Source organism: Nannospalax galili, unplaced genomic scaffold (genome assembly GCF_000622305.1).
Source record: "Nannospalax galili isolate Female #2095 unplaced genomic scaffold, S.galili_v1.0 scaffold589, whole genome shotgun sequence".
Classification (NCBI taxonomy): Eukaryota; Metazoa; Chordata; class Mammalia; order Rodentia; family Spalacidae; genus Nannospalax; species Nannospalax galili.
In genome coordinates this window covers 240,782-257,105 of record NW_008360324.1, presented here as the reverse complement: position 1 = coordinate 257,105, position 16,324 = coordinate 240,782, and the positions used below count along the sequence as shown (strand labels likewise).

General features: G+C 42.6%; 1 protein-coding gene across 1 annotated transcript; it reads right to left on the bottom strand.

Annotated features, from left to right (window-relative positions):
• Nucleotides 1-39: 39 nt before the first annotated feature.
• M6pr (mannose-6-phosphate receptor, cation dependent) lies at nt 40-15,354 on the bottom strand. The gene is made up of 7 exons (XM_008825320.3): nt 15,128-15,354; nt 5,853-6,032; nt 4,894-5,060; nt 3,131-3,240; nt 2,736-2,866; nt 1,755-1,881; nt 40-1,461 (listed from the first exon to the last, which is right to left on the bottom strand). The coding sequence occupies exons 2-7, from the start codon at nt 6,029-6,031 to the stop codon at nt 1,339-1,341; spliced, it is 837 nt and encodes a 278-aa protein (XP_008823542.1). The 5' UTR covers nt 6,032; nt 15,128-15,354; the 3' UTR covers nt 40-1,338.
• Between the last annotated feature and the right edge of the window lie 970 nt (nt 15,355-16,324).

The window sequence follows — 16,324 nt, the reverse complement described above, 5'->3', positions numbered from 1 at the left end:
CAAGACAAAATATGTTTTGTACTTTTTTTAATCATTGTGTTTTTGTACAAAAAGTGTATTATTTCCTTTCATTTAAAACATGGGGGAGGAATGCAAACAAAAACAAACGAGATGCCATTTTTTAGTAACATTTTTTCTGTGTAGAAAGAAAAAACCCATTACCACCCTAAAGTTAAAAAAATGACATAATTTTTCTTCTCTAAAGGTAACAAACAGCCCCCTGCCTATTCCATCTCTCTTGTGTTCAGTGGTGCCATGTTATTTAGTGGCCCAGGAGCTCACTGTGACAGAGTTGAGCCTGGGAATTCTGGGCACATGGCCTACACAGAAAAGACAGAAGTCGGAGAGGATCAGAGACCTTTCTCCATAGACACGTGGCTAAGACACTTCCCTGAGCCAGCAGAAGGTACAGGTGCAGCACTCCCCGCCCAGAGCAGCAGACTGCAGAGCCCTCCATATCCACTTCTGCTTCCATTCCCTTTCCAGAAGATTGGGAGAAAACAATATAAAGCCAAACTTCAGGCCTGTGAAAAAGTGCAACATATGCTTAGAAGTACTGATAGAGGAAGAGTAAGAACAGCTTTGCAATAAACAGAAGAAAGTCAAGGCTATCCCACCGTGAGGTGACCATATCTGTTCTGGAACTTCTACAACATAGGTCTGCTTCAACTTTTCTTTCCAATTGCCTGGACTGCTTGATTAGGCATTTGGACTATGTATGAACTTAACCCACAGTCCAGGACCAATTCCAGCTATAAAGTCATCCAGAGACCTACAAACAATGTGATGGTTCCTTATAATCCTTCACAGTTTTTCCTGCCTTATTTCCAGACATGGGAGAAGCAAGCAATTATCTCCAGGCTCAGACCAAATGGATACTTGGGTTACAGCCAGGTGATCACTGAAGTTAAGCAGCAAGAAGTTACACCCAGATTCTCATGGAGACTAGGGGACAGTAACAACATGAAAGCAACCAAATGTATAAATAATATTTGCTTTTTTTAATTAAGAAATCCAGTGTCTCAAAAACTTGTGAAAATGTTTAGACAAGATAGGGCTGGTGAGCTTTCTGCCCACTTTACCTGGCCTACTTGTACTTTCTGTCAACAATAGACAGTCCAGTAGCCTCTGCCTTCACTGGCCCCATCACCTCTACCTTAGAAATGTACTTCTGCAGAGGAAACAGGGATCAAAGGGAAGGCAGTTTTAGAGGATGCAAGTCAAAAGCAAAAGAACAATGTGAAGGGCTAGAGGAGACGAGTGGAGATGGCTTGAGAAATCTGGCTGCGGGTGCTTTGGTTTGGGGACTGAAGAAGTGGCTGGATATTTAAAGCACAATCACATTGGTAGTAAATGATCATCCCTTTCTTCTGACTCCTCCCCCAGCTGGTCATCCCCCACGCCACGATACGCAGCAGGCACATTTCGGGGTTTTGAGCGGCACACAAAGTCACAACCGTCCTGTAGGGGGAAAAAGCAAAGGAAATAATTTGGATCACCTGACTTCAGAGTAAGACAAAGCATATGGTGTCAGACTGGGACAGCTGTTTTTTTTTCTAGGGATCATTAAAAGAACACCCTGAAGTCCAAGACTTGGACCAAATTCAACAAAAGTTTCTTCTAACTAGGATGCACCCTCCCAGCTAGGCCCCCTGAAAACTCAGTAGGGTTGGGAGACCACCTAAAGGCTACGTAGTGCTTCAACACCCAACCTTGTTGGCAGGCTACAGGCTTGCCCATGCCTTGTTACTTACTGCTACCAGGTTGCCAAGATCCTGCCAGAAGGCCAAATGAGGGAACTGCTCCATTCCCTTGGCTCCTACCACCAGCCGCTGGTATAAGAAACCTCCAATGATATAGACAGCAACTAGAGATGCAAATCTAGAGAGGAAGAAAAGAAAGATATACTTAACACTCAGTCCTGGAGCGGTGCCACACACATGTAATCGTGCTTACTTACAAAGTCAAGGCTGAGGACCATCTTTAATACTAGCTATTTCTCCTAAGCTATATTCCATGACCACGGAAAAGGAACGAAAATGAGAAAGGGCTGTCCTTAGAAAACCCACAAGAATGCTATAAATCCGATAAGCAAATGCTCAGACCTAGTACATGAGTCTAATGGCCAGGAGTAATCAGCATTAACCATGATTCAGTATCTTCCAAGTTAGAATAATCTACCAGGATAGTACCAAAAACTTTCCAGCCTTGTTGAAAGAGCATCTTCATATGCAAATATTTTTTAATTTAAAAAAAACTTATTTGTATTTTTTATGTATGAGTTTTTCACGCATAGATGTAAAGTGCACTGTGTCATGCAATGTCCATGGAGGCCAGCAGAGGGCATCAAGTCCCATAGAGCTGGAGTTATGGATCATTGTTTACTGCCGTTGTGGGTGCTGGGAACCAAACCCTGGTCCTCTGCAAGAGAAGCCAGTGCTCTTAACTGCTGAGCCATCTCCAGTCCTAAACACCTAATTTAAAAAAAAAAAAAATTCTTTTTGGTGCTACCAGAGATTGACCCTAGGAGCTCATGCTGGCTAAGCACTCTGCCCTGGAGCTACATTATATTCCCCAGCATAATTTCTTTAAACTTGCATGGTCAGTTATTTTAGGGTCAGTCATCTGTAATTTGGTATATACAACACATATCTACAACAATTTGTGCCCATATCGTCAAGTAATTGCTGATTAAGGGGGGAAAAAAGGATTACATACAATAAGAAAGTACTCACGTAACAAGTAAGACAGACCCCACACTGAGGTGGGAGACCTCTGGCGAGCAGGCTAGGCTGCTATCCATCTCAAAGAGGTAGAAACAATCTTGGACTTTGCCTCGCTCCTCAGACACTGGGTTAAAATTGTCCTGATGAGAGAACCAAATAGTAATTATGCACTAAGATGATTTTCTTTGACTTGTACCCAACAAACAAGCCCCAACCCCCAATAAACATAAAAACCCCAAACATTTGCTGTTCTTAGTCTTCCATGGAAGGTGGGTGTCTCCCACTCTGAAAATGAACTGAGTTAGTTTTCTCGTGTCCACTTCATGTAGGAACCCTGCCCCTCTGGTTATTCTCCCCCTTAGGTCAGTCCTTTCAATCTTCTCATATACCCCAGGGTGCCTCACCGCTAGGGTGTGTCGATTGCAGGAGATCATCACCACTGCACGACGCTGTTCTTTGCCACAGTGGTTGTCATATTCATCACCCCCTTTATAAATCAGCATGATCCAATTACCTGAGGAAGGACAAGGACAGTGGCATATGGTGCAGGGAAGCAGAGGAAACTCTGGGTCCTATGGCAGAGTGGAAATCATCAGTGGAACCACTTTGAATTAATGCTTATTGGGATGACCTACATTACCAGTAATGCTAAGCTAAACTTTTTAAGGTAAGTTTTGCTATGTAGCCTTGGCTGGCCTCAAATGAAATGTATGGTGATTCTCCTGCCTCTGCCTCCCAAATTCTGGGATCACAGGCATGGCCTTAAAACTAGTTTCTTCACAAAACTTGGCATTACACTCTACAATTAAAGGCTGGCAACTGATGGTATAAAAATACTTATGATCAGGGCTGGAGAGATGGCTCAGCGGTTCAGAACACTGGTTGTTCTTGCAGAAGACCTGGGTTTGAATCCCAGGACCCACATGGCAGCTAACAACTGTCCATAATTCCAGTCCTAGGAGATCCAACAGCCTCTTCTGTTCTCCGAGGGCACTGCACGACACGGGTGCACTTACCTACATGCAGGCAATACATGCATACACACAAAAAAATTTAAAAAAATTAAATAAAAATTAAAAAAAAAAAATGATGATCCATACTTTAACACTTCCTGAACACATACAGCAAAAAGAGAGGTTCCATAGGCAGCAAGGAGAAGCCTAAGATTTAAAATTAGCCACAGACACATTCAAAGTGGATGATTTTTTGAGATGGAAATCCATTTCTTCAGTATTTACTATGGCTAAATTTCTTTGTTTCTAAGACAGGGTCTCACTATATAGCCCTGGCTGGCCAGGGAACTGTCTACATAGACCAGATTGACCTCAAACTCAAGAGATCCCCCTGCCTCTGCCGCCTGGGTACTGGGATGAAAGACCAGGCTTGGCCTTTACAAAATAATGTTTGACTTAACAATCATGGAGATAGGTTTTTCAATTTTGCATCTGAGAAAAGGATTTTTTTAAAAAGGTGAGTTGGTGTCTCAAAATCATCAGACTAGGAAAATAATGAGCTGGGTCAAGAATGCACTCATCTATGTTCTATTTTATTATTTATAGTAGTGAATGTCTACACTGGATAATTCATCTGCTCACGGGAAGAATTCAGATAGATTGCAAGTGCTGACACAGCTCTTTCCAGGGTACTTTTATGACATTTGAGAAACATCTCCATGTTAGTACCAGTAGGTAGAGAATTTCTGAAATAGACTTACTGATTTGTACAAAGGTGTCTTAAAATTCAATAGGCAAATTTGGCTAATCTGATGAGAAATGGTGGTGGCTGCAACTCATTAAGTAGTTAGGTGAATGAAAGGACTCCAGGCTACATCAAATTCTGGCTAAATTTTCATTCAGACCCCTCTTTCTTCCCTGCCACTCCCCGTTTCATTGACACTTGGGACTAAAGCCAGACCCTCCAACATGCTAGGCAAGCATTCTATCTCAGCTGTCTCCCCAATACTACATTCTTTTTGCAAAGGTTTTGTACTGTCTTTAATTTTCAAGTGTCCTTGCTTGGCTTCAGCGCAGCAGGAACTGGGCACTATGTGGTTTAGTGTCTGGTGGGCCGATCTCACCTAACACAACATACTGGAAGGGGAGGGCCAACACATACAGGAATTTTGAAGGACTGACTTGGGGTTAATTAGTTAACAAGAAAATCTTACTTCCATTGAAGATATGAGTCTCATTGAGTCTCCCTACCACAGTCTCCTTCCCATTACTTTTGTTGATTTGCACCAGGCCTGCCCCAGAGGTGTGGTTGCCAGCTTCCCGGCATACTCTGAATATGTAGATATATGTCTCTGAGCCCTGGCCCACGGTACTCTCAAAACTATAAAAGAAAATAAAAGAATTACTAGTTATCAGCTTCAGGAAAACCAGACTCCACTCCCTCCCTTTGATGACAATAAAATGGACTAGTGCATAATAGATAAATTATGAGTGACTTATAACCCCGCCAGCCCATCCTAATTGTTGATGATTAAAATACACCAACTGAGAAACCTGTACATTCTAGAATTCCTACTCCAAGCTATGCTCAAGTGTCAGCTACCATTTCCCCAGAGCAACGGTCTGCGTTCATGGGACACTCCCATGTTTCTGAAGGATCACCTTCAAATTGATGTTTCTAAAGATTCCTGACACCTACATGAAGTTATCAGAAAAAGTGATGGGGAGATATGGGAGGAGTTGGAGGGGAGGGAGTAGGCATGGATTTGATCAAAACACCTTATATGTATGTATGAAATTCTCAATAAATTATTTAAAAAAAGATTCCTGACACTGATAAAGACATATTTAGACATCTATATGCCTAAATACATCCACCTAGTATTTCTGAAGTCCTATTATATGAAGGTATCAAATAAAGTTTGAATTCCTACAAGCTGGTGTGTTGGATCCAGCTTTAGAAACTTTTCTGTGAAAAGAACAATGCACATGGCAATATGGCTGTAAATGTGCTCTGTATCATGGCCAAGTAAAACAAATACTGCTGAAGTTCAGATTAGAATCCATATTACTTGTACGTTCTCTCCCTATTAAAGCGGAAATAAACTCAGTAAAAAGCAAAGACTCTACATAAAGATAGTTTCTTAAGCCCCACAGGGCTCCCCTCATTTACCTTTTGTTGAACAGTGGTTCTAATCTCTGTAGCAGAGCCACCTCTTTCTTGGACTCCATTTCCTTTTCTCCTACCAGGTCACAGGTTTTTTCTTCTGTCTGCCAGGATTCTCTCACTGCTACAGCCAGGAGCAGCAACAGGAACAACCCAGTCCTCCAGCAGCTGGGGGAGGGGAACATCCTTTTGGAAGAGTGTGTATTGTGGAGGGGAAAGGTGAGATGAGGAGAGAAGGAAAACATAAATCACACGAGTGCAAAAATGGATGGCATTCTGACTGTGCGGAAAGCAGGATTCTCTGCCATATGTAACAAACAGCACATTTTTCAACTATAGTAAGAAACCCATATAATATAGCTTTGCGTCTGTAGGTGAGTCCTTCAAAACAAACTATGGGAGCAAGAAAATAGTTAATTATGATGGTCCAGTGCCACATCTCTGCCTCTTTACTGTCTGATGAAAATTTACATTGAGCTATCTAATTATTTAAAAAGTTAAATACTAGTTTAGAAATAAAGTTTAAGCCCATGGACTTCCCTAAACCACTCAAATCATGACTTAAACAGACTTTGAATATGTCTAGCTTGAAGTTACTAAGAACGATGTAAAGCAGAGGAACTTGAGCTCTAGCATATCAGGATTCAGGAGCATCTAACAACCTTTCCTCAGATTCACTATGAGAATATGGAGCAAAGGTAAATGCAGCCAAAATGCCTAAAACTTCACATTTATTTACTCATCTCTTCTCTGAAAAAAACCAATTTTAAACTATAGGAAGGAGAAAATTCTCTGGGTCAAAATGAGTGAGTTGAAGTCTTCCAAAGCCTACCTCAGCCTCTACAAGTCACAAATCTTAAGGGCTTCTAGATGTTCAGTAAGTACAGTGTCTTTCTACACTTTACACTATAAGGCCGAGTTCATTTACTGTTCGCATTACTCTCCCAGGTATATCCAACCTGCAGCTCATGGGACACATACAGGACATCTATGAACATGGCCTAACATGTTTGTAGATGACAATGTCACAATGCAACGTCAAAAAGTTTAACACTCCTGCTCCATCTTCATACTCAGGCCATAGTGATGTATGCTGCAGGAGACTGTACTCTGCTTATCTATTAACACTCATCCAGGCCATTGCTACTTGTTAATTTCGTAACAGTATCACTAATTTTCCAGAGGCAATATTTAAGACAGGAAAACATAAGCTCAGACCCAGTGCTCTGAATGTACTTTCGTTTCTTCTGTAAACTTACATTTGAGTTTCCATTTCCCAAACTCTAGGAGGGCAACAAATGCCTGGGAAGTTATCTATGCAATTTCATGTACCCCAAACACCAATTCACTAAAGTAATGCTAACCAAATATTTCTACAGAATCCTAACTAGCCAGGAGGTCAAAGTCTCTCATAGCACATTTAAAGTACCAAACCACAAGAGGGAACATAGAATAGAGTGACAGCCTGCAGCCAGGCACTATTTGAAGCACTTAATATATATTACCTAATTAATCCTCCCAACAACCCTAGGTAGTAAATTCAATTGTTATCCCCATTTTACAGATTAAAAAACAACCAACCAAGCACAAACTAGTAGACACAGCTAATGGAGTAAGCAAGATAGACTGGCCCCAGAGCTCAAGGCCTATGAGTCATCATTACATGCATCTTCTTTCATCATAATTTTCTGGGGAAGACAGTAAATAGCCAAAACTGTGCTGCCTTGTTGCATTAAAAAAAAAAAAGTCTTATTATTTTTGTTTTATGTGTATGCATGTATTGCCTGCATGCATGTAAGTGCACCTGTGTCCTGCAATTCCTGTGGAGGTCATTGTTGGGTGCTGGATCCCCTGGACCTGGAGTTACCGGGACAGTTATTGTTGGGGAACCCTGCTGTTAAGGTCGGCTACTTTCTCAGCAGGGGCTTCCTGCCTGACTTACCTGGAAAGTGCCTCCAAGCACGGATGCCTGACCTTATTCAGAACATGAACTTTGGAATAGTTACCTGTGATAAAACTGCCTCCAGGTTTTTTTCTATATGATAATTAGGCATTGGCCTATAGCCAGATGATAGGATGCCCCTACCACAATTAAATAAAGCATACTATGAGCACCTATCAGCTGAAGCTTTGGCTGCTGCCTCCACACTATATTTTCCCTAACCCCCACTGAATAAACAGAGCTGTTTCACTGAGTCTGGAGCTTATCACTAAATCTGGAGCTGTATCACTGAATCTGCCTCCCCAGAAGGGCTTTCTTCCGTCATGCTCACTGGCCGTCCTGACCCCATTCGTCGCTTCTGCTCCCTTTGTCCTCGTGGATCGGTGGCCAACCCACAAGGGGAGATACCCCACAGCTGGCGCCCAACGTGGGGCTCCTGGAACACGCAGAGTTTGTGAATACCCCTCTCTTCAAGAGGGTAGCGGCAGCTTTGCCTTAGCCATCCCACCCTGAGGACCGGCAGTCTCTCCTCTTTTTCCTCCTTTATTTTTGGTCTGAGTCTTTGTGTGGGACCATTAAAGACGAAGGAGAAACTGAGGCTTTCTGATCAGGGCTACCCCTTGATGTTAGCCAAAGGCTCTTAGCCCTCTTGGCGGACCCTGACTGCCCGCACGGGTGTAGACAAGACCCCCTATTTATACATCTTTCTAATGCAAAAACCTGGTAACGCAACGACCAGTTAATTGCTCTTAGAGCCGGTCACCAGATCTCTTATTTGTGGGCAGGCTTGCACTGTGGACTAGGTGGAATCCCCTGAGGTTTTTGATCCCGGGCATGTTCCCCTAAGAACCAGCGTTTCACCCCCCTTTCCTTTTTTATCTTGAACAACACCCCTAAAAATATAAAATCCCCAAAGTTCTAAGGGATTTTTACAAAAGCTTTGAATTCAACTTCTAAAATAACAAACTTCCTTAATCTGTTCTGTTATCTCGCCCCTGGGCACTCAAGCTCAAGCTAAACCAGTTAGGTGAGAATTTAAATTAACTTGCCTTGGGACAAAAAGGGACTCCGGCTCCAAGTGCCCCATAATGTAAACAAAAACAAAAGATTTAAAGCGGGGTGGGGGGGTGGCCACAGAGCACTTTGAGAATTTAAGGCGCTTGCGCCATAGACAAACGAGAAAAAGATTTTAAAAGCCATTTTTTTTTCTGTAAACTTTTTCTTGGGGAAGGGGCTCGTCAGAGAGGACCACCCCACGTGCAGGCTTTCTCCTGTAGTCCTCCGTGCCCCCGCAGGCTTCCCCTTGGGGGGACATGACTTCATGCCGTGCGCACCCAGATGGCGGCTGGCTCACACTGAGGGCATGCATGTGCAGCCTAGTCATAGCCTTTTCTCTCCGCTCCAGGGGGCACACCACAGCAGTGGTTACTGCAGCCCACAGGAGGCAAGCTATTACCAGCACACAGTTACGTTTTTTCCAATCCAGACTGACAGCCCTCTTCAAAGGAATTCACCATGTGAGTTAAAAGTCTTGCCTTAGTTTAAAAATATATGGATAAACAATTTTAAAAACTTTTAGGCTAAAGAAAAACAAATGCCTTTCTGTATTAATTATATTGGTAAACTGTCACGTGCTGTTTGAGCTCACTGAAATGCTGACTCTGGAGACGGGATTGGCCCTCCCACTTCAGATTCAAGCCTACTATATCAAGATATGTTCTCTAAAACCTCAGGCTCAGGCTGGCCCCCTGACTCTGTGACAATTAAAGGTGAGCAACAAAACAGCCTAAGAGTAAATACACTGTAAAAACAGCTAAGGTGTAAACTAATTTCAACAGAGGGTATTACTGTCTATAGTAAAAGTAGTTAATGGGATTCTCTATTTGGTCACTAACACAGACTAATGTAAAATGTATGGTAAATACAAAGATAAATGTAACTACTTAATAAACAACAGGATAGATTTTTAAAAAAAGAGAGATCTTCTGCCTAAAATTCCTCAGTCAGTAACTAAAACATCAGTTTTCCTTAATTGATTATGCTAAAAGCTGTAAATATCAATTTGATAATGCTTAAATATGTACCAGTTGCTTCTTTCCACCTCATCAATGTGTATGGCTTTGTCCACCACAGCCACTTTGAGATGAGATTCTCAAATATACATATCTACATGTATATGTATATATATGTATGTATATGAATATATATGTAAAGTACTGCTGGCTTTTAAGAGTTTCTTTCATATACATCTGATCAAAAAATTCGTCAAGGTCTTGGTTTTAAAACTGCTTTGTTGTGACATTGTGTCTGACAACAGTATTTATTAAATGAGACTGTTATGAATGTATAGATTTATGTTTAATACTAATAAAGCAATTATTAATAATTTACTAGATATCAAATTGACTTGTAGGTTCTCTTGTAAACTAAAATTGTTAAATTAACAACCAGGTTCCTATTAAAAATATAAATTAACTTTTAAGGAATGATTGCTTCTGCTCCAGGATACAATTTATGTTTAGATATGTTTTATACAGAATAAACATTTTCCAAGTCTGTATAAAACATCTCTAAACCTTTAAAGGAGACTTGGTTGTTTAAAACCTGCTTCAAGGCTTACAAGGACACCTCAAAGTTTATATGATACATTTAAGATAAATGTTCATCTCTACATATGTGAGATAAAATATTGTTCCACCTAAAGCAAGGTTTTCATAGACCCCTCTCTAAACTACATAAGGGTAAAAGATTTTTAACTGTCTTGTGTTTTCTATAAGGTTTACCTGGAAACATAGTATGTACATGGGTAATATTAATTTATTACATTATCTTATATATATGTATTTTTTAGATTCCATATTCTAAATGACTTCAGCATAATCCTACTTTCTTCTGAGTCAAACAACTACCATCTTCATGACTTCAGCTGTGTCCACTAGCAAAAGATCATCACAACTGGATTTGTTGACTTGAGTACTGTTATTCTTTATTTAAAGGAGGAGGGGTAAACAGGGTCATTAGACCCTCACCTGAGTATCCAACTGCTCTTCCCAGCCAACTGTATGTAATTTGGCTCTAATCACATATGGTCTCCTGGGTTTGGGGAGGACTAAAATACATTATCTGGGGAAGGCTAGGAAAAAAAGGCTTGATCCATGCTGGGTTAAGGCTTTCCAGTGTAAATACTCTCAGGTCACTCATATACCCCAGCAACCCCTCAGTCATCTCTGTAACTAAGCTCAATAAATTTATTGATTCCCCAGAAAAACTTTAATGTAATCAAACATTGGTTTGATTCTAGAACCTAAAAAGGGGAAAAACATTGCTTAATATCCCCCAAAAAGAATTCTCACAACAGATGGAAAGTCTGTTAATATTATTATGTCTCATGGTTATTAAGAAAGAGAATGGTAAGATAAAAGATGTTAGAAGGATAAAGGAATGGAGGTATTTTGTTAAAAAAAGCCTAAGCAAGTGATGGAGGTCTATATAGGTTTCTTACGATTTATCGAGCATGAAAAAAAAAATTAAAAAAAGATCTTAAAATTTCTAAGGTCATAGCTTAGTCAACTAGTTTAAAGATGTCTCATCAAGGTTTACTTAAAAATATTTGGGTTTTGCCCAAGCTCTATCTAGCACGTGGTAATTAAAAGTACCAGACTGGTGTAACTAACTTTGTTGGATGTTTAATAGGCAGACTCTAAGGTCTATATTAATCTGGTCAGAGGGACTTAAAGGGACAATTTTTTTGTTCCTTGCCCTCCAAGGTCAAACAAGTTCCAGGGGCTATGGAGCATCTCTCTCAAAATGTCCTGTAACTTTGGTGAGTCATCTGTCCTCTTGTTCAGGGAGGCCATGGAGACCCCAGAAGATGGACTTGAACCAGTGTCTAGTCTGCAAAGAGGAGGGTCAACACAGAGGAAACATTTCCTCCATTCTTCCAAGCAAAGCCCAGGTCAAACAAGACCTCTTGGCTTATCTTCACATAGATGGAACTGGTAAAGAAAAGCCCGAGGAGCCGGGGCTCCCCACAAGCCCATGTGACCCCTGAGAAACAGATCCTCATATGACCTTAAAAGTAATAACATATTAGTTTATTTGAGCCAACTGTATGGCCTTAAACACCCAAGGGGAAAGTATAACCAAAGATTAAAGTCATCAATATACCTCTTCAGATGTAGGACTTTAAATCTTGGTCTACAATACTGTAGTGCCACCTGCACCTGAGGGAAACAACTCACTATTCTAAAATAATGGCTAAATTTGTTTTCTCTCCCTATCTAGAGGCCATTTAAGAGGGAGCTGTCTAGCCACTCCAACAGTTAGCAAAGTGCCTGACAACAAATCCTGAGTTCATCAATCATCATTCCAGCCTTAACAGACATAAGAAAAATGAGGAGAAACCTGTTAGATGGATGCTTTTGGGAGTCCTCATCAAAATATTCCAATGGACTTTAATTGTACATATTTTCTGGTTCCCTGCCTAGAAATTGTAATACTAACTACTCTTGCCCTTACTCTTACCTTTACTTTTCCTTCACATCTCCCAGGCACCAGTCAAACGCCTTTCTTTTCTCCCTATAGTTAAGTTATGTAATTTGGGAGTCTTTTAGATAGACCCACTGAAGGGGGTACCCTTCACCCTGTTCAACGTGGAAGAAGCCAGAGCAGTCTGCATCCCAATTTCCTATTGGCAATTTGGGTAAGCTTCTTTAGAGGGTGGTATGATAAAAATAGGAGATAGAAATTGGCTAGGCAGCTAGGGTAAAAAGACCCCAAAGAAAAGTAGCCAGTTTCTTTCTTGGCTAAAAGTCAAAATGTCCTTAGGCCTTTTAGCAAAATACTCTGTCCCAAAGGCCAAAAACATTAAAAATTTTTGTGAGCTCGTATCCCGAAAAGATTTTGGGGTCACCTCTTCAGAGGGGGAATGTTACAATATCAATAGCCCCCTGATTATCTTATTTTGGTGCTTGCTCCCTGTTTCATACAATTTCTTAAAAATTACTACCATTGCTAAAATTACTACCAATCAGGTCATGGTAGTCAAACTCTGGATTCTCCTGAGATAGATGAGTTGGCTCTTAAGGCTTGTAATGACACTTCTCCATTTATAAAACAAAACAGGGGAGATGTCGGGAAACCCTGCTATTAAGGTCGGCTACTTTCTCAGCAGGGGCTTCCTGCCTGACTTACCTGGAAAGTGCCTCCAAGCACGGATGCCTGACCTTATTCAGAACATGACCTTTGGAACAGTTACTGGCAATAAAACTGCCCCCAGGTTTTTTCTATATGCTAATTAGGCATTGCCCTATAGCCAGATGATAGGGACCCCCCACCACATGTAAATAAAGCATACTATGAGCACCTATCAGCTGAAGCATTGGCTGCTGCCTCCACACTATATTTTCACTAACCCCCACTGAATAAACGGAGCTGTTTCATTGAGTCTGGAGCTTATCACTAAATCTGGAGCTGTATCACTGAATCTGCCTCCCCAGAAGGGCTTTTTTCGGTCAGTGCTCACTGGCCGTCCTGACCCCGACCCCATTCGTCGCTTCTGCTCCCTTTGTTCTCGTGGATCAGTGGCCAATGACCCACAAGGGGAGGGAGAGACCCCACAAATTATTAGCTGCCATGTGGGTGCTCTTAATTGCTGAGCCATCTCTCCAGCCCCTCTTCCTTCTTTTAAAATCCAAGTAGGAAGGGGAAGTAACTTCTCAGAGTTGACTGAAGTGTAATAAAGAATTCAGATCTAAAACCTTTGACTTTTTTCTGCTCAACATGACCAGCCAATTCACTAAGAACTCCTTTTGTTAAGATTGGTTTACTATGCCATTTTCCTTCAGTTCTTTCGGGATCTAATTAAAAATGTTAACATTCTGGGCTCTGAAGATCTTTCTTCCCAGGAGCATTTTCTGGAGAGATGCTCACACAGATCCAATGCTGTATACTTTGGCCTGGGTGTTAAGTTCCTCATTTGTTAACTGTTACTGATTCACTTCCCAAATTAGGATGAAGAACCTTACAAAGTTGGGAAGGGTTGAAGAATGAAATCAAGCTGCAGTAGGTATTAAATGAGCTGTATTACTTGTCATCTGATTATTTGTTCAAAAAGTTGGAACAAATTTACACTCCTGTAATTTTTTTTTTAACAAATTTAAGGTTTGGCTATAAGTGGTTTCTCTTTGGTTTATCCAGTATGTTGTATGATCTAAATGCTTTATCTAGATTATGTTTGTTAATTTCATATCCTAGAAAAGTAGGTATAATTCTTTGCATTTTAAAAATAAGGAAACTGGGGGTTGGAGAGACAGTCCAGCACCCACATGGCAGCCAGCAACTGTCCTAACTCCAGTTCCAGGGGATTGGACACCCTCTTCTGACCTCCCAGGGCTTTGCATGACTCCAATGTACTTACATGCAAGCTGGCAACACACTCATACACATAAAAATTTTAAAAAAAAATTTTTTTAAAGTGAGGAGACTGACGCTTACAAAGTCGCCTGTTAAGTCATTCGTCACACGTTATATAAATGGAAGAAGTTACTGGGGCAACTTGGATGATTAATGACATAAAAGAATTTGTTGGAGAACTGATAAAAACAGGGGCACAACAACTAGAAAAAGTATGAAATTCAAGCTGGGTAGTCCTTTTAAAATATGGCAAAATCAGCTTCTCAGAATGCATTTATCTAGATACTGTAAAACAGAACTTTATGATCTCGAAGAATCTTCACTTTTCTTTTCCTAAGGCAGATCAACGCTGAAACAATGTCTTTTATTGGCGTGGCCAATTCCTTATCTTTTCTCTCCAGCAGCCTACACTCTTAGACCAACCTCAATCGGCTGACACGTTCAGCTGAGACGTCCAATGTTGTTGAAAAAGCCCCACAGCCAACTCTATCCTTCAACCTCGCCTCAAGAAACAGGGTGTTGATCCCTCTGTTGCTCTTCCCCACACCCAACTAACACCACTTGAACTTCTTCCAGGGTTCTGGAAATTCTCGCTTTCCAACTGCTCAAAGCCATGCTTTACTCCAAAAGATGCGCTTGACTTCCTTCCACAACACAGGTCAAGATTCTTCCCACCGGCATCCAGGGGCACTTCAAACAGGTCTCCCTACCCGGGCACTTTCTTAAGACGCCTGCGACCCTGAAGTCCTCTCCCCATCTGACACCCGGCGCCCTCCCGCCTCCGTCTCCATTCCGCCGGAGGGCTCCCTAGCTCAACCTCTGACTAGAACCAGGGCCCGCGGAGACGCGACGATCCCAGCTGCTATCCGGAGCCCGCGGGTGCGCGCACCCCTGCCCGCCTCCACTCCACGCCCCTCACACTCACGTGTCACCGGCAAAGCTCAGAAGCCCAGGGTGGATATGTTCCCGAGGTCGGGAGACGCGGCCAGCGAGGGGCCAGCGAGCGGTGGGCAGACACCGGCCCCACAGCGCCCGGCAGCGGCCAGTGTCCCCCCAGGCGCTGCGCTGCGCCCCTCTCCAGACACCGGAAACAGGAAGCGCCGAAGACTCCCGGCACCTGCTCCTCCCACTAGACCCCGAGGCCTGTGACCGCAGAACCTCTGCTCCCGGGTTCCCTTACCCGGCTCCACAATCCTGAGCACTGATTGGCCAGTAGCCCAGGGTTTAGCCACGCCTCCATATCCACCAACTCCAATCACTATCGAGACTGTCAAGATGAGCCTTTCTACCAATGGGGTCCGAGCCCCGCTTCCCGGGACTCTCGTCTAGCGAGTCTCACTCACGTGGGGTCATGCGCCAGGTCTCCTCGCGATAGGTCGGGTTGAAGCTGGGTACGTGAGACCGGATCGCGGAAATACAGAGAGCGGCGCGCCCGGGCTTCTGGGAGTTGTAGTTCATGCGCCGCGGCTCTGAGCACGTGCGCGATCGCGAGCCGCCTCTGGGCGGCGCTGTTCAGCCGTCCAGCGGCTCGGATCGCGACTGACCTGCGGTGGACACCTAGCCCATAGGACAGTGGGGTACTAGGGTAGTGGGTGTCCTGGTTTTCCTAACCACATCGTTGTTCTGTAGTTCCCGCTGACCTCGCCATGTGTTGTTACTGTTCCCACTTCAATTGCTATTGTGGTATTCTGCTAAATGGGCATGGTCTTCATCCAGCAGTGTTCGTCCAAGGGCTGTGCGTGCCGTCTCTCGTCTGCATTGCTATTGTCTTGCTGAACAAGCTGCACGCTTTTACTGTTTGTGCCTTTGCTAAGGTCTTTTGCGGGCTCGATTAGCCGCTTACTGAAATCCTGCTCGTTCTCTGAACTCGGTTCGAATATTGTTGTTATAACTTCCTGAATTCGCTCTCCAGGTTTATAATTTCTTCTTCTAAACGTTGTCTTGGCTTTAGCTAGTCATTCTGCTTTGATTACATGTTTCTGTGTGCCCCTCCCTCCAAATAGGTTCTCTTCTCATTAGAGGTCCTGCTGTGTTTTCAGTCCGCTAGTGATAACGATAATGATGAAAGCTAATATATGCATAGCTTCCTAGTGTTACAGAGGATTCGCTTAAATCTTCACAC

Coding starts and splice junctions, on each gene's coding strand:
- M6pr (XM_008825320.3), bottom strand. CDS start 6,031: ATGTTCCCCTCCCCCAGCTGCTGGAGGACTGGGTTGTTCCTGTTGCTG. Junction 3,241..4,893: donor GACTCATATCTTCAATGGAA/GTAAGATTTTCT, acceptor GTCCTTCCTCAG/GTAATTGGATCATGCTGATT. Junction 1,462..1,754: donor ATCTTGGCAACCTGGTAGCA/GTAAGTAACAAG, acceptor TTCCCCCTACAG/GACGGTTGTGACTTTGTGTG.